This window comes from Rhipicephalus sanguineus, chromosome 4, assembly GCF_013339695.2.
Source record: "Rhipicephalus sanguineus isolate Rsan-2018 chromosome 4, BIME_Rsan_1.4, whole genome shotgun sequence".
Classification (NCBI taxonomy): Eukaryota; Metazoa; Arthropoda; class Arachnida; order Ixodida; family Ixodidae; genus Rhipicephalus; species Rhipicephalus sanguineus.
Window position 1 is genome coordinate 59,176,582 of NC_051179.1, and position 22,940 is coordinate 59,199,521.

The 22,940-nt window shown below is 44.3% G+C and overlaps 1 protein-coding gene across 1 annotated transcript in view; it reads right to left on the reverse strand.

The window, feature by feature from the left end:
* Window positions 1–1,290: 1,290 nt before the first annotated feature.
* Window positions 1,291–22,940, reverse strand: part of LOC119390056 (E3 ubiquitin-protein ligase MIB2) — a 63,177-nt gene continuing 41,527 nt past the window's right edge. Inside the window, exons 13-21 of the mRNA XM_037657584.2 lie at window positions 22,561–22,715; window positions 22,068–22,194; window positions 20,689–20,904; window positions 19,212–19,396; window positions 16,835–17,067; window positions 15,771–16,116; window positions 7,309–12,034; window positions 4,257–6,115; window positions 1,291–4,167 (exon numbers count right to left, since the gene is read on the reverse strand). Coding sequence (XP_037513512.1) covers window positions 15,863–16,116; window positions 16,835–17,067; window positions 19,212–19,396; window positions 20,689–20,904; window positions 22,068–22,194; window positions 22,561–22,715 — 1,170 coding nt within the window. The 3' untranslated portion in view covers window positions 1,291–4,167; window positions 4,257–6,115; window positions 7,309–12,034; window positions 15,771–15,862. The remainder of the gene's footprint in view (window positions 4,168–4,256; window positions 6,116–7,308; window positions 12,035–15,770; window positions 16,117–16,834; window positions 17,068–19,211; window positions 19,397–20,688; window positions 20,905–22,067; window positions 22,195–22,560; window positions 22,716–22,940) is intronic.

Genomic DNA, 22,940 nt, shown 5'->3' on the forward strand with positions numbered 1-22,940 from the left:
TTGCATTTCATCACGCACACTCACGGTGATGAAGCGCGCTGACGTAAGTTCCTTCCCCCGTGCCAGCACTTCCTGTGTAGCTCCCAGTGCACTTGTTGGGATGAGAGAAAAGAGAAAGCACTTGAAGTGTGCCACAATTTCCTGGAACTTTGCTCGTACGTGACGGATCGGAAACATTTTTGTGGCAATCGATTCACGAGGCAATAAACGCCAATAGTCAAGTCATTGTCAAGACAATAGTCAAGTCAACAGACCAGCGATTCCTTGGAAAAGTGTTTCAGGACCCCTTTAATACGAATGCACGTCAACTGGCCCATCAATGCATTTCATATTGCAGATTTTTTTTAAACGTTCCAGAATTGTAGCTTGCCTGTTGTACAAAAGAATTCTTAAAACAGAATCGGACGCCAGAGTGTAATTCGAGGTTTATTCATTAAATAAGTGCCCATCAGACAATGTGTGACAAAAATAGTCTAGACACAATCACACAAGAGAGGGACAACCTGAGACACCCGCAAAACGGGAGGGAAGAGGGATGGTCAACCATTGGTACATTCCTAGCAGGCAAAGTACAAGTGGGGCATCGCAAAAGTGACTGGTCACTATTGTATATCACACGTCACTCAAGTAAGCTACTGTACACATTTCCATGACAAAACACCTTTCAAGTGCTCTAAACAAAAACAAACAAACAAAAACTACCGTTTTTAAGCACTCATGAGAGTATGTTTCATAAGCGGTGAACAGCCAGGCCTGGAAAAAAAATTTTACTTCTACTTTTTCACAGACGAACAGGCAAACAATGAGTAACAAAATTTCTGCTAATGGCACCTTATTTTTGCTTAATGCAATACTAATGGATGAGACTACAAACTAATACGTAGTAACCAGTAAGTTAAGCTTGATCATAAAAAGGAACTGCTGCTGTATGAACATTACTGACCTTTCCAAATTGAAATGAAGGACCTCAAGTCAGATATAAGACAAAAGCGTTAGCAATGTAATCGGGTCAATTTTTTGCAATATTTTGCACAAAATATTGCAATAACACCTGGCGAAAAAAGAAAATCCTAACCAAATCTGAAGAACACTTCTCAGAGTGCAATGCGTCACTTGCATGGGGTTTGCACGTCACACCGAGGACAATAGGCACAGCAAGACAAACGAAAAACCATGCAACACTGGTCGGCAAACTATTCTCCTAACGTCTGTCCTCACGTTTACACAAGAACAACTACCAGTGCTTTGCTGTGACCTGCCAAAAGACAAACAGATTGAAGCAATATATCAGAAAAATGAAAAACGTATGAATTAAATGCTGTGGTTGACGCTCATCACGTCCTGCCTGCTTTCATTAGAACAAAATTTTGAACTCGCAATGTAGACATTTTCACAGGCATGTTTAGAGTTAAGCTACTGCAATTATAAAAATGGCGGTGTTTGTAACAACTTGCATCAACCAATCAACAAAGTCTTCTTTGATTTAGATTTCAGCTTCTTTTTCTGCTGGACCACCCCCACAATGATCACCGACTGCTCTCCGGCATAAGCCTCGTGTCACTTGTCATTTCAATGAGACAAGACAACATTGTACACACAGAAAAACGCTACACTATGAATCATATACGCACCAAATGCACAAAAGTGAAACATGAACACATGGGAAATTCGATCATACAGGCATTCTTAAAAGAAACAGACGCTTCACAACTTCTTTCCATGAATGCGCAGAGGGGGTACGCCAGACAGGTTAGTTCATCTCAACCTCTTGACACAGGTGCAATGAAAGCTGCAGGTGTGATACAGTGAACGTGCACATCTTTGCTTAAATATCAACAGTCAGATGGACCGAGTTGTAAGAAGTACAATCATTACAGAAAGAAGAAGACAGAGCACTACGGCCTGCAAGATATCACGTGCCCCCTGCAGGCACGCTCAACTAGCAATGCTTCAGGACTACGCTGCTACATGCGCACCACTTGTGGCAGCATGCTGTGAAAAACTGCGCGTGAAGTCAAAACACTGCCAATACTGCATAAAAGTGCAATGCACCCACTAAAGCTAAAAAAAACTACTGTAGTAAACAACTAAGCGTGCATGGCACACCTTGTACTGTGCCTTGGCTCGCCTGCAGCAAAAGCTAAGATATGTGCAGGAGCTTGGCAGGGACGTTGACTCCCAGTCAAATGCTGCTGCCGCCGTGTTGTAAAAATATGTAGGCACGGCCTTTTTATTTTCTACCTGGTTTCAGACTATCAGTAAGGCTCCAATCGCGGCTCCGGCTAGTGTTGTACAGACACTGCGCTATAGTAAACACGGAGAGCGGTCCACCTTCTGACTCGTACGAGGAGGCAACTCTTGTAGATTCTACTGAGCAATAAGACAGGACTGTGCTCTCGTCTCTGACGTGATATGGTCATCGCTCCGAAACTAGGAAACCGTAGAAGCTCCAATGCTGATGCGACTAATCTTACAGGCATGCATAGGTTGGGGCACTGATGCAGGCGCGACTCGCATACTTTGTACTGGCCCTAAGTAGTATAACTAGCCTTAAGCTAATTCCAAAATACCAAATAAGCAAATTGGGGAACAAAGCAAGAGAAAAGATGAAGAAAGACGCTGCAGCCAAAGCCATGCAGCCACTCCTTGAATATGTCTTTGCAAAAACAGCACTTGAATGGCAAATATGCCCAATAACAGCGCTAAAAGCGACAGGCAACCGTCATCAATATTCCACATCACTGCACTGGCATGCCCACCACATGTTTCATATTCTGAAACACACAGGGCACCATTTTCCTGCTTTCAGGGCATGTTCTTGAAGCTGCCATTCCTCAGATTTGTCTACAAGCACACACCCCAATGTCGCACAGCACTGTATAAATAGGCTTGTGCGAATAGTAAATTTTAGGTTTGAAGCGAATAGTGATTTGGTCGAATAATTTCGAATCGAATTCAAATAGTATATATCACATATTATAAAGAAAAATTAGCATATTTGTCATGACCCAACTAACCTGCACAATACTTTTTTAAAATCGAAACAAGGCATGCGCAAATGTAATTCTTTTTGGTTCAAAGGAAGGGGAAGCAGCTAGCTTTGAATAGTAGCAGGATTTGAATTTCGGTAGAATGCAAGTAATAACCTGTAAAATATGTTACGTTTTAAAATTGACTATACTCAGAGCATATAAGCCGGTATAACAAGCGTCTAAACTTAAAAAATGACGATCGATGTGGGGGGTAATATGTTCATTTAACCTTGAAGAGGGGCTTTGCGGCAGTGCGGATTTTTCCTGGAAAGGTGTATCAGGGGGTTACATGCGGACTAATAAACACATACTTCTTTATTTCGAATACTTCGAAATTTCTAAGAATTTAAATTCAAATCGAAGCGAATTCGAATACTGTAATATTTGTTCAAATATTCGAAGTGCTTCGAATATTCGCACAAGCCTAATATTAAACCAACACAGGGTCAAGAAGATATTGGGCGAACTTGCACTTAGTAGCCCGAAAGGCCTGGAAACAACATGTACAGGAGCGCTGCGTGCATTTTCATTCTTCTGTGACCGGGGTTTTCCCAGTCACGGAAGAATGGCAAAAATTTTTCTGCTTGCCTTCCTTGCAGAACAATGACAGGGCACCAGGAGCATGCTAATCCCTCAAAGTCAGTTTAAACAGTCTCATTCTTAAGATAAAATTCATCAAGCGTGTTAATTACGAGTTAGGTAAACAACGTCGAAGATGCTGGGAAGAACTTCAAGATTATAAATCTGATGTTAATTTACTAACATAATGAACGAGATACTACTATTCACAGCTGTACATAGATGAATCCATAGACTGGGTCCTCGCGAGATGACACCAAGAAATGATGAATGCTGCATTATGACAGCCTTACTATGACACTAGTGATGATGTTTTTGGAAGAGGGTAATGTCCACTGAAGCATAAATAAGAAAGATACAATCAACTGTCTCTTGGTTCCTGGATAATACCGCAATGTTTTTCTGGCCACCTTGCAGTATTGTCATCATCAACCTGCTTTTAGGTCCACTGCAAGACAAGGGCCTTTTTCAATGACCTCCAATTTGCACTGTCCCACATGAGCCAATTCCACTTTATGCCTGAAAAATTCTTAATTTTATCAACCCATCTAACCTCCTGCTATCCTCGGCCACGTTGCCCATCTCTTGGTATCCATTTCGTTGCTCTAAATGGCCATCGGTTATCTGTCCTTTTCATTACGTGACCTGCTCTGGTCAACATTTTTATCCTAATATCGGCTAAATGTCAGCTACCCCTCCGTTTGTTCTCTAATCCACTCTGCCCGATCTCTTAATGTCGTGCCTATTGCTTTTCGTTCCATCGCATGTTTCTTTACTTTTTGAGATTCTCTGCTTTCACCTCATACGTTAATACTGCCAATACACAATGTTCGTGCACTTTCCGCCTTAGTACCCATTTTTTAGATATGTTACGATGCCTTAGACAATCGCAAAAACAAACGATGTATCACATAAAGTGGCCTGGATCCAATCTCTCTCGCACATTATGGTATGATTTTTGTTTCCCTGAAGTGAAGCGGTTGGCACCGAAATACAGAAAGATGCATGTAGGTACCATAAGTATACAAAGGGTAGATGAAAATTTTTCCTGTGAAGTACTAAAGCCATAAGAAAGGCGCTTCAATGCGAGTCATGTTAGTGCTGCATATTAAAGCACCGATAATATGCTATGCTCCAACAAGACACACTGAAATCACAAGCAAAATTGCAAAAAAAAGTCAGTCTACATGAGCAACAGAAGTGTACTGGAATACGAATGCTTGTTCTTGATAGAAACGAGTTTTCCAAAATTAGTGCATTACAAGACAGTAAACAAAGCAAAAAAGGTTGCAACAAAAAAGCCCCGCAGTAATTTCCTTCAAAGAAAAAATATCTAGGGGAAACTGAGGAGAAACAGAAGATGCATGTTTCTCAATGAAATAAGAGAGACAGGAAAATACAAAATCAAGAAAAAAAAGAAGGTGGGGGTGAGGCTTTGATATTATCGAGTAAAGCTTGTTCTTCACCAACCATGACAAGGCTAGTAGTACGTGGAAGGGGTTAAGATGCAAGAGAATTTAAGAACTTGGGCCGTTGGGAGACTTTTTATGAAAGCCCGTATTTTTAACGCTTTTCATTTACTTTCTCCAACGCTTGCCACGCAGCAAGAAAAAAAAGAAAAGGCACCGAAAGACAAACGGACAGAAAATGCTGTGGTTGCTCCACAGCAGCTGCAGCCATGTTTCAGAGTTTGCGTTTATAGCCCTAGACTGTTGCTGCGTCTTCAATACACCACAAGCAGTTGTTTAACACACAATAAACCACTGGTAATGAGGACATGACCGAGTGGAAAGTTTCTGACGACTCTCAGTGGCTAGCTTCAGAAACGGTGTACCCAGGCATGCTGCTCACTACCAACCCTCCGTACGAAGAAAAGGAAATTTCAAGCAGAGTTGCCGTTCGCTGCGCGCGTAGGAACACTAGCCCAATTCCTCGGGCACACTAAGCTCTCTTACCACCCACTGTTCCTAAAGCTTTCTAAAGCAGTAAAATCTTCTTGCAAAGCTACATTCGAGGCAAAACACAGGAAGTGAACAAACGCTCAAAAGCGGCGAGAATAAGTTGGACTGTCATTCACAAGAGGGCTGAAGCTATATAGATGCGAAAAGTACACGCAAGGACCACGCATGCCCTACGAAACACTAGCGGCACCTTTCAACCCTTTTACCCATCTAGAATTAATGACTGCTACGAACTAGAGCTTGAGCAACAAGTTTTCTGTTCTAAACTTCGTAAAAATAAAAAAGAAGAAAGAGTACCGATGTCAAAAGTAAGGCTTTTCTCTTTTTTGCTTAATTAGGGAATGACTCAATTATCGCTGCTATTTATAAAGGCCGATACAAAAAAACTCCCGAACACATCAGACATCATGCATGTGGGAGTGGCAATAGGCGTGGCATTATATAGTCTTGTATTGACACAAAAGGAGAATGTTAAGCCATGCTTGAATTGTTCATTGCTCCCGCAGGGTCAGTGTGGAGGGTCCCCATTACTAAAAAACAGAGCTTTTTTTTAGAGCTGTGCGAATAGCAAAATTTTGGGTGCGAAGCGAATTCGAATATTGAGGTGTGAGTGCGAATCGAATCGAATATTTTTCGAATATTTCTCGAATATTTCTAGAAGATTGTTCGAATACTTCGAAGCGAAATTGCAGAAAAAAAAGTTACAGAGGATTCCTAAGCATATTCTTATGAGATAGCAACATGAAAGTGTTTCTTTTCGCTAGGTTGATGAAGCACTGGCGGGGTGATGTTTCATAGTTGTCTTATCAAGAATGAGGAAATGTAGAGGCCGAATCCTATTTGTGTACATGATTTGGTGCAACCAAAGTGTTGCCGACAACACTTTACACGTGATAGGCAAAGATGTCATTTCCTCAGCCTCTCCTCTTTCAACTTCTGTGGAAGCCCAACTGATGTGGCAGAGAAGGGTGTGCTCCCTTCAAATCCGGAGTTCCAAATCTGCCTCGTAGACGTCGAAATTTTGGATGCTAAAAAGCTTTGGCGTCCGATTTTCCAGACTTTCTGCCCAAATTTCAGGCCCAAAACAGCATTAATTGAGCCCCCAACTCTGCCACATCTTTCATCTCCATGTTGGAACCAGCGTTTTCTTGAGTTAATACATTTGCGACCGTAGCGGGGCTTGAAAGGCAGCTTTGCCGCAATACCGGGGTGTGATGAGGTGAAGCATATTGAAAATCTAGGGACCACTTCCAATTGGACGTTGACTGTGTCTTAGCAAAGTTCGACTGTAACGGAGCTTGAAAGGCAGCTTTGCCGCAATACCTGGGTGTGATGAGGTGAAGCATATTGAATATCTGGGGACCACTTCCAATCGAACGTTGACTGTGTCTTGGCAAAGTTCGACCGTAACGGAGCTTGAAAGGCAGCTTTGCCGCAATACCGGGGTGTGATGAGGTGAAGCATATTAAAAATCTAGGGACCACTTCCAATCGGACGTTGTGTGTTGGCAAAATTCGACTGTAACGGAGCTTGAAAGGCAGCTTTGCCGCAATACGAGATTGTAATGAGGTGAAGCATATTGAAAATCTGAAGGGGTCACTTTCAATCGGACGTTGATTGTACTTGTTTTTTGGAAGTTCGAATAGTTCGAATAGTAAAATTCCAGTGCGAATCGAATCGAATAGCAACCACTATTCGAAAAATATTCGAAATTTCGAATATTCGCACACCCCTACTTTTTTTTATTAAGTGAGCAGTTGCAAGCTGAAATAGTTATACTGCTTAAAGTAAAGAACTAGTCGACGTCCTATGTCCTGCTTATAGTAATCTGTAAACTGTAGTCAACCATGGGTGATAAAGAAAAATTGCGCCCAGTTTCTTCAACAATAACCAGCCATGTTTAAGTGCCACGTCGTAAGTTTCTAAAACTTTCCTTAACCCATATATGCCCATACTCGGAAAAATTGAGCAGACAAATATTTTTATTCATGAAAAGGGGATTTGTGCCCTCGACGAAATGTACAAAATATTTATTTACTGTCAGGTAAGTGCAGCACAGTTGTGCAGCGCTTTTTGCACACAGTTATGCAGCGCTTTTTGCACACAGTTATGCAGCGCTCGTGGCACTGAGCTCAAGTTGTGGATTTGCAATTACGGTGAATAGTATGGTCACTGCTACCAAACTACTTTTAGCACGAATGGTGGAATGGCGGGATTTTTGCAATAATTTGAAGAAAAAGAAAGCGTAATAACTTCGGCTATCCTCCACTCCAGGGCCTCTCCCGTAAAGAGTACACGTTCGCTCAGATGTATAGTAGTCCGTACGTGGTAATATTAAGGGCAGGCAATGTGTAGGCTATAGCACATGTTTCGGCAGACACCTGCTTGATTTGCTATAAATGGCTCCAGTCTTCACCGAAGAAGTAGCAATTTTAAAACACATCTAAGAAGCATCCTACATGTAGGACACTGGGCATATATGGGTTAATGAGCAAAGTCCACTCTTAGTGCACAAGAAAAGCCGGGATGTTATGAATATATTCCATCACTTTAAGAAGCTAAAAATTTGCCTTTAAGAACTCTAGAAATTTTGTTTAATTATATATAACATTTGTATATGCCACGACGTATGCCTTTTTTCTGAGAGGATTGAAGGATAATCCTTTATTGACTTCAACAGTGTGAAAAACAGAAACAGCAGCGTAATAATAAATACAGTGATTAATAAATTAGGCACAACACATTTATGTGGTCCAACGTCTGATACAATTGTAATCTGTGTTTACGGCTGATCGTACGAAATGCGATCAAAATGCAAATGTCTATACTCCCAAAGTGTCCATGTGCACTGCAAGAAGATTTGCAACACTGGCCTACTCAGGATTACAGTTTTTGCATCGCACATATGCAGAGATATGCAAAGAGGATGTGCTATGAAATATAGATGGCAAAGCGTCACAGTAGACAAGCGGCTCTGCACCTATGGCTAAATCAAGTACTACGTTCTCGTTACTAATCATTACTAAAAGTTAAATGAGGAGGAAATCATGCCTACGGCAAATAGGCGGATGTCGTGGAAGACTTGTTGGGCGTCAATAACGCTGACTAGACCAATAACTATAGTACGCAGCTTTTTCCCTTCAACTTACAAGCTTGGTGAAAAAATGCAATGTAGTATAAAGTACACTCTTGCTTGCCCTTTCCCCTGCATTCAGAGCTGCCCTTGGCACAATACCACAAGAAACATTCGTTCCAATACTACACACGCCCTCTAGATTGCTAGCATCTATAAACACAGCCAATTTTTACCAAACTCTACATTCGAATCAAAACTTCAACCGACAACCTCTTTGCCTGGCAAAATGGCCTGTCCTGTCCACATTTTATACGGAAGCAATTTTCTCATATGGCTTCCATCACCGTTTGCAAATTGGCTCAGCCAGCAGAAGCAGCAGGCACTAGGAAAGAAGCTTATGGCCAAAGTGATAGTTATCTACGAAAAGTTATTCACGAGAATAGATGCGGTTGTGTACGATCCTGTGTTACATCCTGCTAGTGCTTTAAAAAAAAATTACGCACACAGACTAGCGTCCAGAAAGCATTATGGAAATAAGCAGCAAGGCTCTCCCTGCAAACATATGTACAGCGTCCGCCGACGTAAGAAGAAACACCCAATTGACATTCCATCAACAATTGCTGCATTAAATTTAGTTGCTTACGCTCTGTACTAGAGAAAAGCAAATTCATTATTTGCTCGTTGCTGCTCTGTCGAGAAGCCTACCATTTCATGCTTCCCTTCCGATTTTAGCGAGATAAAAACGACAGCAATCTGCAATCTTGAATGCAAATCAGACATTCTATTCCAATACTGGTACCCAAAGTATGTTCCATCTAGAGCACCTCTGGCTTCAAGCTCTGGTTGCGCAATGTCAAGCAAATCGCACACAGAGCCAACAACCAAGAACACAGCTTGAACATACCAGTTAGCAAAGGAATTCTCGAGCTCAGAAAAAGATAAGGAAAGGTTAACAAGGATGGCATATACAGTGAATTCAAGTACGTAGCCCATAAAGATAGAAAAGAACAGGGCCATTTATCACACCATCATTCAACGGTACTATTTGTAACACCAGCTTTCTGCAGAGAACAAGTCGACACCAAACTTACGGCAACAGCAGCTACAACGGTCAATCTAATTAAACTGGGAAAAGACAAAACTTCTACTGCTTGTGCACAAATGAAAAATCTTTAAATAAATCTCTGCAGGTGTTTCTAAAGTGTACATTAACAATGACTAAGTTGTGAGCCGTTGGGACTACATTATGTTTGAAAAGAGCCAATGACAGCTTAATTTTTCTCTATGGAACGTCGTCAACCCGACAGTATGCTCCGATCGCTCTTTTATATTAAACTGAGCAGCCCAACCAATCAACCCGCTGTTAACAGCAAAAATTAACTAATAAAACTCCTAAGCGCCCAACTCCAGCACAAGCTCATCACAATAGTGATGCACGAATTTCATTACAACCACCAAAGAAAACTGACAACTCATTACAGAACCTAAACAACACGTAGAAGAGTGCATTCATGTAACAACAAAAAACTTCACAAAAGAATGAAAATGATTAGTTATCATGAGCAATTAATGAATTATGTGCATAGTTCTCTATCGATGAGTGATGGACAAAATACATTCAATGCAAAAGCAAATGCGGCAATTGCTCTAGCGAGTGTTACAAGAAAATGGGCAACAGACCGATCTCGCCTCAACTGCCTTGTAAAGATTTCTGATTTTAGCAGTCCTAGTGACTTTGGCCAGTGCATTGAGGTTCTAAGTCGACAATGAGCTAAAATGCCGAGGCCATCAATGTTGCAGTAATTGACCCAACCTTTAGGGGGTGGGAAAAGTGAGCACGATATATTACAGAGCCAGTGCAGCCTTCTAATTTCTTCGTAATGACTCAAAGTAATACCCATAGCTTTTTAGCCAAAATACACAAGCCCTATGCACAACTTTCTCCTCTCTTCCCATTCTCTCTCCTCAAGCCCTCTGCAGCAGCGAGGAAAAGGTTGGTAAAGATGCAGCAAACAAAACTAAGGGCTTCAAAATACACCACAGTATGTTACAACACAAGACAAGATATAAGCTCAGCCCAGAGAACCACAGTGCGCCTGCCTCAACCTCTGTACAAGAGTCGTGCTAGCTGGTTTTTGTTCGAAGCGCAAGTACTTTCTGTCTGCTCATGCAAATGCTAGGCACATTGGAAAATAGAAGTTCATCGGTTCTGGCCAAAATATATTTTCGGCCGAGCGCTAATGCCAGAACCTCGAATTAAATCTGCTGGAACGTTAGTTTTGTACGTGAAAGCAGAAACATAATCGTATATCTGTAGGCGAAATCAACCGTCTCCTAAACACACAAAAGTGCTCGACTTTACGGAAATCGGCGAACGTTATTGGATGGAGCGTATACACTATGTAATTGTTTTTGGGCAGTACAGCAGCAGCTGTGGGCAGAGCTTACATATTTTCTTAGGTTGCAATACACTATATGTACTTGCCATGCATCTTATTACCAGGGAGTACGTCTTCCAGTACCTCAATGCGACAGGGCCACCTCAACAAAAGTCCCGGCAAGATCGGTCTGTTATACCTCGGTAAATCATTCACACAATTCTGGACTACCCATTCCTAACTGCAAGCAATGAGCTGAGCTCGACTTGCACAGGCAAGACGACGAATACAGTCGCTTCGGACTACTATTTACAAAAAACAATGAAGTCGATAAAATCAGATCTCTCCCTCATGTTGGTAATGTACACCCACTCAAAAGTGGCAACGTAACTTTAAAACTAAAGCTAACGCGTCGAGCCGGCTACCTCTTGCAAACGCGCAAGCTTCTCCGGCAATATTGTGACCTGAGCTTCTCAAATGAATTCTTTCACACGTCTGCACCAATGCAGCGGAAGTGCCAAGAAATGTAGCGCAGGGTCACTGAATATCTAAAGAAAAAGGTGGGAGCATCATGTATGCTCCGTCATGCATGTAAACAGAAGCTCCACCAGTCACCAACATGCCGTGGCAACGAGAAACCAGTTGTTTAGGAGCTCTCAAAATGCTGCTCGAGTTTGCGCAGTTTTAATCGTGCCTGCGTACTTCAGTTACATCTGCATGACACAAGCCTCTTCGGGTGCACAAGCTAGTTATGACTCTGCAGTTCTTGCATCGATGCGAAGGCCCCGACTGCGATGACACCGAAGGAAGCAATGGACACGCAAGGCCCACTGGCGAGAGTGTTGACACGTCAAAAGTCCAAAAAGTGCTGCAATTTCAAATGTACCGCGAGAAAAAAAAAAAGTGTGCACTATCTTCACACAGTGTGCAGGCAGTGGGTCTCCTTTCAGGTGCCCTTGTGGTTCCGCCAATGCTTCCCGACACGCACGACAGACAGAGGAGCGTAATCTGGGAAGAACAGGAATAACCACAATGGATAAGAACAAGGAAGTCTATCCTTCACTAGCCCCGAAACGTTTCATGATGCATTTTTATACACATTTTTAGAAGACGGCTTTAGTTTTTATTATTTCGGTCTATGTATATTTGCCATAATGCATGTGCAACACAGTTCAGGTATAGGAAACCCAAGCTCAAGTTTGCGGCGCGATGACTGCGCCGCGCTGCGGCTCTGGAGAGAAGTTCTGGTGCAACTGGGGGCATGCGCGGCCAACTCAGCCTGTTGGCAGCGGGAACACGCTCGCGTGCGCGTTCCTCAGTCGGTGCGGGGAACGGGGGCGCCGTGCCGGCAGCTTGGTACGCTGAACCGAGAGGCTTGCTGTGCAAAGCTGCATTTCCGCGTTGGCAGAAGTGACCCCGTGGAAGCGAGGTCCTAAGTATTGCTGTGTCCTGGGCTGCCACAACAGTGCAGACAACACCAAGGCACGCGACTCGCATGTTAAACTGTATCGGTTCCCGGGCATGTCACACGAGAAATAAAGGCGACAAGCGTGGATCACCGCAGTAAGGAGAATCAAGTATGTCCTTGTTGATAGCACTGTCTCACCTTCTGTTTTGGCTGTCTCAGTTCACCGCTTTCGTTTATTTCGACTACCTGTATCAGTACGTAATGCGGCGCATGCACGCAATGACTACAGTAATGATTACTCGCTGTTTTCTCGCATTGTGCAAGCCCAGTTACAGTTGTAGCTGAAACAACTTTGTGTTTTGATTCCCTGTGTTCGTGAGACCTACCCGTCGTTGCCGAACGTTCACACTAGCGTTATACAGAGGTTAGCGTTGTGCGGTTGGTTGAATTCAACTGAACTCGGCACATTGTCAAAAGTTCGGCGCCTGCAATTTACGCTTCGGGAAGGCTGCTTTATCACACCGGAACGGACGTGTTCGTGCAGCAGGTTTTATACGCCTGTAAAGTCGATATTCTCATAAAAAGAGAGTGCAAGCATGACGAGAGAGCCGAAAAAACGAGGCGAGCAGCTCAACTTTCCTCGCAGTGGTTAAAGCTCAGCTAGCTGCCTCGCGTCTAAATCGGCGGGTGATGCTCCAGCGGCACGGAGGACTTGACTCTAACCTTCTCAGGCTTTTCTAGTACCATGGCAGTATAATTTCTTTTTTTTGCACGCTGCTAACGTTTTTTCACGAAAGTACACGGCTGCTACTGCAAGCATGCCATATCAAAACAATAATCATATGCTTCATACCCCACAACGCATAACATTGATAGCGTGCACGGCTTCACTTCGCAGTTCATATGGACCATTACGTATCTTCAACATGACAGAGACGTATAGTGCGCTTGTATACGTCTCATCTTCCTGTTTCGTCCTTGTCCATTTTTGCGCCACCGTCTTATACTTTAACATGACAGAATGAGTCGTACATCGAGGTATACGTCCTACAGGGTGTTATCGCGACTTTGAAAATGCATTTTGCGTTGAGTCGGGCGTCGTTGTCGTCGATCGTCTGCTCTTCACCTTAAACGTGATTGACGAGCCTTTCTCCTTTTATCAAGTTCGCTTTTCGGAAGTGCCTGTCCAGCTCGGAGATCTTTTTGAAGCTGCGCTGCAGGCGGTAGACTGTGAGGAGACACGAATGTACCGCGAGGGCTCTGCACATGCGCGGAAGCGAGTGGCGGCGCGGCGTCGAGAACTGAGAACGCTTCTTGCATGCTCCCAGTTTCTATTTTTCTGCCAGAGATGGCGCTGCCTGTCAAGAGCAGCAGTGCCACTAAGCGATGCTTGGGAAGCCTATGTTCATGTATGTGTGCGTGTTCTATATACAGTCGAACCCGGGTATATTGAACTCGCCAAAAAACGTTCATTAGTTCGATATATGGCAAAATTCGATATAGGCCCGCTATAGGATTTGATGACACAAAGGCACATACCAATAAGAAAAGTACTTTATTAATATGGTGGCTTACTTGCGTGCCCTACTTTGGAACAAAATAGTCCTGGATTTTCTACTGTTTCAACGACTTAGTTGCCTGCGACAGCACGCATGCCTCCACGTTGTCCAACGAGTCGGAGCAGCCTTCCATATCCCCGCAATAGCGCCAGACTAACGCAAGTGCCCTAATCACTTCGGAGGATGTAGGCAACGGGCCATCGTCAATTTCCTTATTGCTGTCGCTTTGGCTCGTGGTCGGCACGACGTCTGCAACATAGTCCTCATCTTGTAGCTGGCCCATGATGGCGACATCATTGTCCGCACTGACGAAATCGTCGAATGTCGATCCGTACGCGGCAGCGGCGTCGGACTTCTCACCGCGCTCGACTTCATTTCTGATTTCGAGTGTCGCGGCGAAGGGCAAATTCTGCCTCTTTGCACAAGCCATGACGACAGTGCGCCAAGAAAGTTCACAGAGCGCGAACAGGCAACACCACCAGCACGGACCACGCTGAATGAGGACTCGAGGAAAAGAGGCAGCAACAGGCACGCAAGCATAAAGAAAGCAAAAATGGCGCTCACTTGTACCGTCTCCGCACCTCGGAGAAAGCACGACGGCCTCTGATTGGCTGTAAGCGCTGCGAGCAGGCCAGGATCATTTTTTGCAGGGGGGTGTTCGCCCGTGCACAGCCGGGTCTAAACCACTTTTTCTAGGGTGGCGCCGGCAGTTTTCCCCGCCACCGCGAGGGAAAGCCAACTTGCCGGGGCACTTTTGAGGCACATGGAGTTTGATATATCGGTTGTCGTTGCTATTTTCGTTTGATGTAACAGTAACTTTTGCTATATATTCTCAATGTAAATTTACCGTGTTTAGAAATTGTTCGATATACGGGATAATTTGATATAAACGGGTTCGATATAGTCGGGCTCGACTGTACATAATGCTCATTACGTGCTGATGTACGTATTCCCGTCCCTTACGAATTACTTTGAGGTATTATACTGAATTTTAAAAATTTTAAGTGTTTCTAATTAAATTACTATGCTTTGCTGCACTAAGCAATGGTAATGATTTCACTGTACTAGCTGCTATCACTATTTATTTTCAGCATTTACAGAGTGCACCAAACAAAATGACCAAAACCATGCTCACGCATAGGCACTGGTGACTGCAAGACTAGACGCGAAAACAACAGAAATAGTAGTACCACTGCTCAGATAACCCGCCTACAATGTCAACCCCAAGCATGCTCTCAGTAAGTGGTCACCCCTAAATACAGACTATCAAAGTCAAATGTGATATTTTCAGACGTAAAACCAGGCAATCAAATCGATGCAGTCATCAATGCAGCTAAGTCAGCTAGTTGGTACATAGATCACTTCGCTATGTGCCAAATAGCTATGTACCAACTAGCAGAACAAGTGGGTGTCAGAGATAGAAGCCACAGGATACATGGTGTTTGTTTCCAACTGTCATAAAAAAAGAATGAAATTGCAATTTACGAAATGTAAGGATATAAGGTACAGGAACACTCCAAAAGCTTGGGCCTTTTTTTTTCCAATTTCCATCAATGCAGTTAAGTGAGGTAGTTGGTAGTACATAGATCGACGCGAACAGTGCGAAATAAAAAGAAAAAGAAATGCGAGTGAGCAATTTTTTTGTTTGATACTATTAAAAAGCAAGAAAAGGTATTGCAATGCATGAAATATAAAACATAAGACTACGCTGGTATGTGCATTTTCCTAATTTTTTTCGGATTGGTCACTAGACAGGTTGCTTTCCAAGAAGACGTACCTCGGGACTGCCACGGCGTGACAGGCGACTGTTTCTTCGATGTGCACATTGGGTGCCAGAGAAAGACAAAGTAAGAACCTCGACACCGATGCCTAATAGAGGAAGATCTTGCGGGTGATGGCTCGGCGACACATGTGACACATGCGCAGAGTCTGCGCGCACACACTGCACGCTCCATGTCCACACAGGAAGGCCACATTGCGCCGCCGCTCCAGGCAGATGCTGCAGCCCTGCCACTCTTCCATCTCCTGCAGCCGCAACTCCAGCTGCCGCAGCCGCTCCAAACTGACAGGCCCACCGGCACCTCCTTGGCGGCCACTGCTCGAAGGAGCCACCACCTTGCCAGCTGGAAATACAGTCGTAAAGCTCAGTAATAGTTGTTGCTAGGCTAGTTGGTCACGTGCTTACTGGAATACACCAGATGCACAACCACCACAGAAAGGAGACGAGACGGAAGAGGGCGTCGCTTGCAACTAACTGTATTCGCGGAGAAGCACAGATATATAGAGCTGTAGCAAACACACACAGACCTCATCCCCTCACATGCTATTATTGCTAATGAGTTCTACGGAACCCTGAAAGGCAAATTAACAACCACCCATTTGTAGCACAAAGGCACAAGGAAATCCTTACGACTTCTCAGAAAGAAAGCTTCTCAGTTGCCAAAAAATTTGTCCTGGTCCGAGGATCGAAACCGGGACCAACGCCTTTCTGAGGCAGTCACTCTACCTATTGAATAACCAGAAAGCTAGCAATTGGCAGAAGGAGGGCAAGTTAATCGACAACTTGAAGCACATGGACACATATTGCTGAAAATGAGTTCTGCGGAGCCACGCAAGGTGGTGGAAGGACTATGAAAGGGAAACTGACAACCACCCATTTGTAGCACGAAGCCACAAGGACTGTGGGATTGTGGCGTTGTGCTGCAGGCTGGTGGTTCTCAATTAACTGCCATGTTGTTAAAACCGGTACCATTATGAGTGGGTTTAACTGTATTGTGTTCACATGCAAAACACGACAATTGGCAAAACAGCCGGCTACACGTCCAGACTCCATATACTCACAGGCGTCCAGTTTGCGGACGATGACTTCGCGACAGGTGAGGCACTTCTTCATGCGTACGCTACAGTCTTCACAGGCCATCCGATGGCCGCACGGCTCAAAAGTCACTGAAGCTGGCGACTCCAGGCATATCTGACACTCGGCAACATGGGGTAGCTCATCGGCTGACAAAACGGTCACCGCTGCACCACCGAGTGGTTCCAGTGTAGGCGCCACAGTCAGTGCTGATGCGCTTCTGCATCAAAAGGAAGGAGGAACAAAATTTGAGCCATTATGCTGCAGAATGATACAAGTTCTCGCAATAAAGTTCTTGCAATAAAGTTCCTGCAATGAAGTTCTTGAAAGCGTGAAAAGCCCAGTTTCAGAGAGCACAGACACATTCACCGACCCATTTTTCATACAATGACACGGCCACAAAAGTTTCTGGATAATCAGACCACCCGAAAAATGAATATTATAGCAAAATATGTAAATATTATTGCTCCCTGTAATGCCAGAAAACAGAATTTTTTGACAGGGTCTTGCTTAGCGTCGCGCTGAAGTACTTAAAGTTCATGGATGGTTGGTACCACATGTGCATTTCGCATTCGCCCATCATGCATTGTCCCGAAATGCAGACACTGCACAAGCAATTCTGCTGTTTTAGTTTCTATAATCTTGAATCCAGCTCGAATCATTAAGAAATTCAGAGTTGCCATGATATCGACGCATTTCGTGGTACGGATAGTCACTATATTCGGAAACACGAATATTTTTCGTACAGGTTTCAAATAGGGGTGTGCGAATATTCGAAATTTCGAATATTTTTCTAATAGTGTTTGCTATTCGATTCGATTCGCACTGGAATTTTACCATTCGGACTTCCCAAAGACAAATACAGTCAACGTCCGACTAAACGTGCCGCCTTCAAATTTTTATTATGCTTCACCTCATTGCACTCTCGTATTGCAGTAAAGCTGCCTTTCAAGCTCCGTTACGGTCGAACATAGCCAAGAGACAGTCAACGTCCGATTAGAAGTGTCCCAAAATTTTCAATGTGCTTCACCTCATCACACCCCCGCATTGCGGCAAAGCTGCCTTTCAAGCTCCGCTACGGTCGCAAGTGTATTAACTCAAGAAAACGCTGGTTCCAACATGGAGATGAAAGATGTGGCAGAGGTGGGGGTTCAATTAATGCTGTTTTGGACCTGAAATTTGGGCAGGAAGTCCGAAAAATCGGACACCGAAGCTTTTTAGCATCCAAAATTTCAGATGTTATTATATATCAATGCCTACGAGGCAGATTTGGAACTCCGGACTTGAAGGGAGCACACCCTTGTCCGCCACATCAGTTGGGCTTCCAAAGAAGTTGAAGGAGGAGGAGAGGCTGAGGGAATGGCATCTTTGCCTACCACATGTAAAGTGTTGTCGGCAACAATTTGGTTGCACCAAATCATGTACATAAATACAATTCGGCCTCTACATTGCGCTTCAACCTAGCGAGAAGAAACACTCATTTTGCTATCTCATAAGAATATGCTTAGGAATCTTCAACTTTTTTTTCTGCAATTTTGCTCCGAAGTATTCGAAAAATATTCGAGAAATATTCGAGAAATATTCTAAAAATATTCGATTCGATTCGCACTCACACTTCAAAATTCGAATTCGCTTCGCACCCAAAATTTTGCTATTCGCACAGCTCTAGTTTCAAACGTACTTCGTATCACCAACTGCGACACGGTCAATCCCGAAGTTGGAGGAAAAATGGAAGAAATGTCACCCTATTCAGTGTTACATACGATTCACTTCGCATTTTAGCATTACTAATGTGCATCTGTTTCAGCCTCAAAATTTATTCTTGGTACAGCCCTAGAATAAGATGAGAGGAAAAAGGTAAGGGCAGAAAAGGGGAGAAAAGAATATCTACACATTACTGTTTTTCATTCAGCCCCGAAGCTTTTAATAAATACACCAGCACTTTTAGAGCAGTAAGGGCCGACAACGGCTGGGAACAAGGGTTGGGAAATTCTGGTTTCCATAAGGGAATGGCTGTCAATTTTGTCGAGCGAGGTGTTGAGGAACTTTTCTTGCTGCGCTGAAGCCACAGCAATTGCAAGGGAGATGCACAACCATATTCCTGCTCCCACATACTCGACGCTTCCGGACTTCTGGCTATTCTGATGGCGCAGGTGTACGAGACTGTAAACGTCCCTATAAATTGTAGACGAAGGGTTAACTACGGTCACGCCAAGTTGTGCAGAAGGCAGAGCTTTAGGTGGGAATTCAATAAAAAAAAACCGCCGTTTGGTGAAGTCTGCCGAATCGTGTATGCAATACGAGGTAGCCAAAAGTTGGCGAGTAACAGAGAGGTAGGCTTCTAAGGAGGAGGAGAAGACTTACTCCCTGAGTGTACTCCAGTGCTGGAGCACCTCTTGGACAGCAGGACTGCCAGCGAGGTCGAGCGGTGTCCGCCCCACCAAGTTCTGTCGGTGCAAGTCGGCACCCTCCTTGACAAGGAGGCAGGCCAAGGCCAGGCTGCTGCCATCCACTTCCGGAGGACACGAAGCTGACAGCTGGCTGGCAATCTGGTGGCGGGGGACGTGCATAACAACAGGGCATCACCGATTATAAATTCGAGAATTGAAGTGCGGTAAACTCTCAATATAACCAAAGTAGACCTAATCAGTTGTTTGCCATATAACTGTAATGAATGCAGGCTTAGGTTTTCATAACAAATATACCATACACACGTAAGGGCCGCTTTCCAGCTTGGCAGCCCGAAATATGGAAACTTATTTCAAATAGAGAAGCAATCGTGCAGGGTGCCTGATGCTGCGAGCATGCTTCAGCACATTTGCATTCACTGCATACTTCCACATGCCACTACCAGATGGAAGTGATTGCGAAGAGCTTTAAAGTAACAGAAATTTCCAATGCCATGGATTGCACTGAAGATGACATGGTCGACAAATGTGCTCACAAACAAAGCGTGAGCAGCACGGCAGTGAGAGCAAAGACGAACGGTCAAGTATGCAGTCTGCATAAACCTACAAGAAAGCTACTATACCTAAAAGTATAACATTTGCTTGTGGATGGTGAGCGAGCATCGATAATTATGGTGGATTTCATACTTGTACTTCAGAAAATTTTAGACCATAATACGTAAGAGCCGCAATTCATCAAAACCACGAAAAAAAAAAAGCGTACAACCCTTACACAAGTCTAAAATGGTCGCAGCGCCTTTGGTGTGGCACCATCGCTACAAGAAACGGCAAAATTGCCTGTCATGTTTTATCAGCATTCAGCCAGGTGGTTTGTTGGAAACAATTATTGCATAATCAAAACAAGTGAACTTGGATGTTCGAGCAGGCACTACCAAACACGGGACTCTATCAGCTAAAGATAGTAGCTCCACCTTTGCCAGTATGAAGCTGCGGGGGCTTCTAATGCAATGGATGCTTTTTAAAAAATCTCCTTGCATTCTACCATACAATGCTTCAGCATTGCACGATAAGTTCTTTTCGTCAGCTGCATCTCCCCTTCAGGCAATGCAACTACGTGTAGTAATGTAGAAAACTGGGCTAGTTGGAACATACTCGTGACGGCCAGCGCAAACAAGACAAGAGACGGAAGAAAGTACACAACACAGGCGGCCCTCCCCTGCAACTACGTGAGCACAACAGGGGGGCTATTCTGCAAGAGTCCACAAGGCGGCCTGCCCATTTCAGAGTCTGGACAGAACAGGAGAGCTGGTGCACCGGCACTGATCGTCATCACCAGCTCTCTGGTTCCATCCTGTCGGCACGCTCGGATATCAACGTTCGTGGACTCTTAGAGTAACAACGCCCGGGAGAGCGGGTGAGGGCATAGCACGCACCATGGCCGTGGCAGGCGCCTCGCCATTGTCGGGGATCTGCAGGGCCTGGCGTTTGAGCAGGGCCAGATGCAGGGCCGTGTCGCCGTCCTCGTCCTGTGCGTCAAGCTGGGCTCCCATGCCCAGCAGAAGTTCCACAATGCCGCATTGGCCCTGACTGACTGCAAGCAGCAGCGGCGTCTGCTTGCGGTTGTTTCGCACATCCACGTCGCATTGGCCCTGTCCCGTGCGGAGGGAGAGAAAGCTCTACATTGCCACTAAACCGACAATCAGCAAAGCTTCAACTTGGGCTAGTTGGTACGGCATTCTAACGTAGTTTTGCTCAGTGCCAGCTACATTAGAAAGAGTAAACCAACAAGCCAAAAGACGTTTTCAGCAATGTGTACAGTGCTTGAGAATAAAATAGGTAGATTTAGGGCTAACATACGTATGTACTTTTCTTTACACCACCTTCAATTTATGACACGCTACATACGAGTTATGTAGACTCTTGTTAAATGGAACCTGAAAGGACCAGGAAAATATGTTCCTTTTAGCAGGAGTTCTGTTTACTGAGAGAGGAACAGGGGTGCGGAATTCAAGTACGAAACCAATCCTATTAGGGGCAGTTGTTCCATTTAAGCAGCAGTTCCATTTTAAGAGATTTCCGTTTAGTGAGAGCTTACTGCACACGCGAGCCAAACATTATAGCGCAGCACGCGGCCTGGTATTTACAATGAATTTTCAAAATCAGCTAGAAATTGCTCCCTCTTCTCTCTACAAATGATGCTATATGCACAAATTACTGCGCCATATATCCAAGTCCACGGCCGTTGGCTGATCTGAGCATTGTAAGCTGCATAGTTACAGTGGCCGCCACAGGATACCGCCACGTGCCAGCGTGGGCTATCGCGATCACACTTAAAGTAAGCCGTGCGTTAGAAGAAAAAATGAAAAGTATGTGCTCAAGGTTATGATGATTGCTGACGGAGAGACGCATCTTCTTGCTCCCTTCTCACCCCCCTCTCTGCGTAGCTTTCAGCGCACTCGCTGGTACGAAAGGAGAGAGAAAACGTGCGGCAAATCCCTGTAACTGTGCTCACACTTGACGGATTCTAAACATTTTTTGCGGCAGTTCATTCGTGAGGTAATAAGCTCTTATAATGAAACAATTAGACAATTACTTTGAAGAGAGTTGCAGGGCCCCTTTAAGCTTTGCACAGCACTATACCCTCAAGGGTTCTCCATGACCTCAACTCCTCATGCAATCTTGTGTGATGGACAGAATGATCATGACAGTTGCACGTGGCGCGTTCAATTCATAAAATAGGAAGCAGGTGTTGTAAAGACCCTACAGAATATTAGAAAAAGTAAGAAATAGGGCCATGGCACAAAACAAGTACCTGTGTGAGCAGCGTCTCCACAACAGAGTAATGGCCATTCAGGGCTGCCAGGTGCAGCGCCGCAAAGCCATCATCCTTCTTGATGTCGACGATCTGCCTCGTCCGTGATAGGAGCTTTTCTGTTGCACTGGGAACAGAAGAGCACAATGTTCACACTACAAGCAAGGTGACGATTGTAAACATGTATCAAAAAGAGTTGACGCCTTTATTAAGCTGCAAATTCTAAGCACCTTGACGAGGCAGTAAAAGACAATTTGCACGATTTAAGGAATGCAGGCATAAAAGGCATAAAGGAATTTGCAGGCATAAAACGGAATCAGCTAGCGCAGAATAGGGTGGGTTGGAAATCTTTGGGAAAGGCCTTCATTCTGCAGTCGACATAAGCTAGGCTGGCTACGGTGGTGATGATGACTAGTGCATAGCCCTGCCCTCCAATGACCCAGGAAGAATCAAGATTACACCATCTTCTAAGGAAATCATAAGGAGGACTCACAAGTTGTTGCCTTTGAGGGCTGCATGATGCAGCACGTTGAAGCCCCGCTTGTTCTTGAGCGAGAAGTCGACTTCAGGCACACTGATGAGGAGGTCTATGATGTCGACACTGTCCTTTCCTATCGCGTCGTGAAGAGCCGTGTCCCCGTATGTGTCCTGAATTTAAACAACGAGCGTTACTAGGTGAAACTTACGAAAAAAGCTGCTTATAATACAACTAGTATGTGAAAAAGCTATGCTGATTATTGATCAGCATAGCTTTCTCACATTGAGGATCAGAGCCAGGCATCACGATTAGGCAGCTATGAACAAAAACTGACAGCACATAGCAAAAAGTGAACACAAATGAGCACGCACACACACACACACACACACACACAC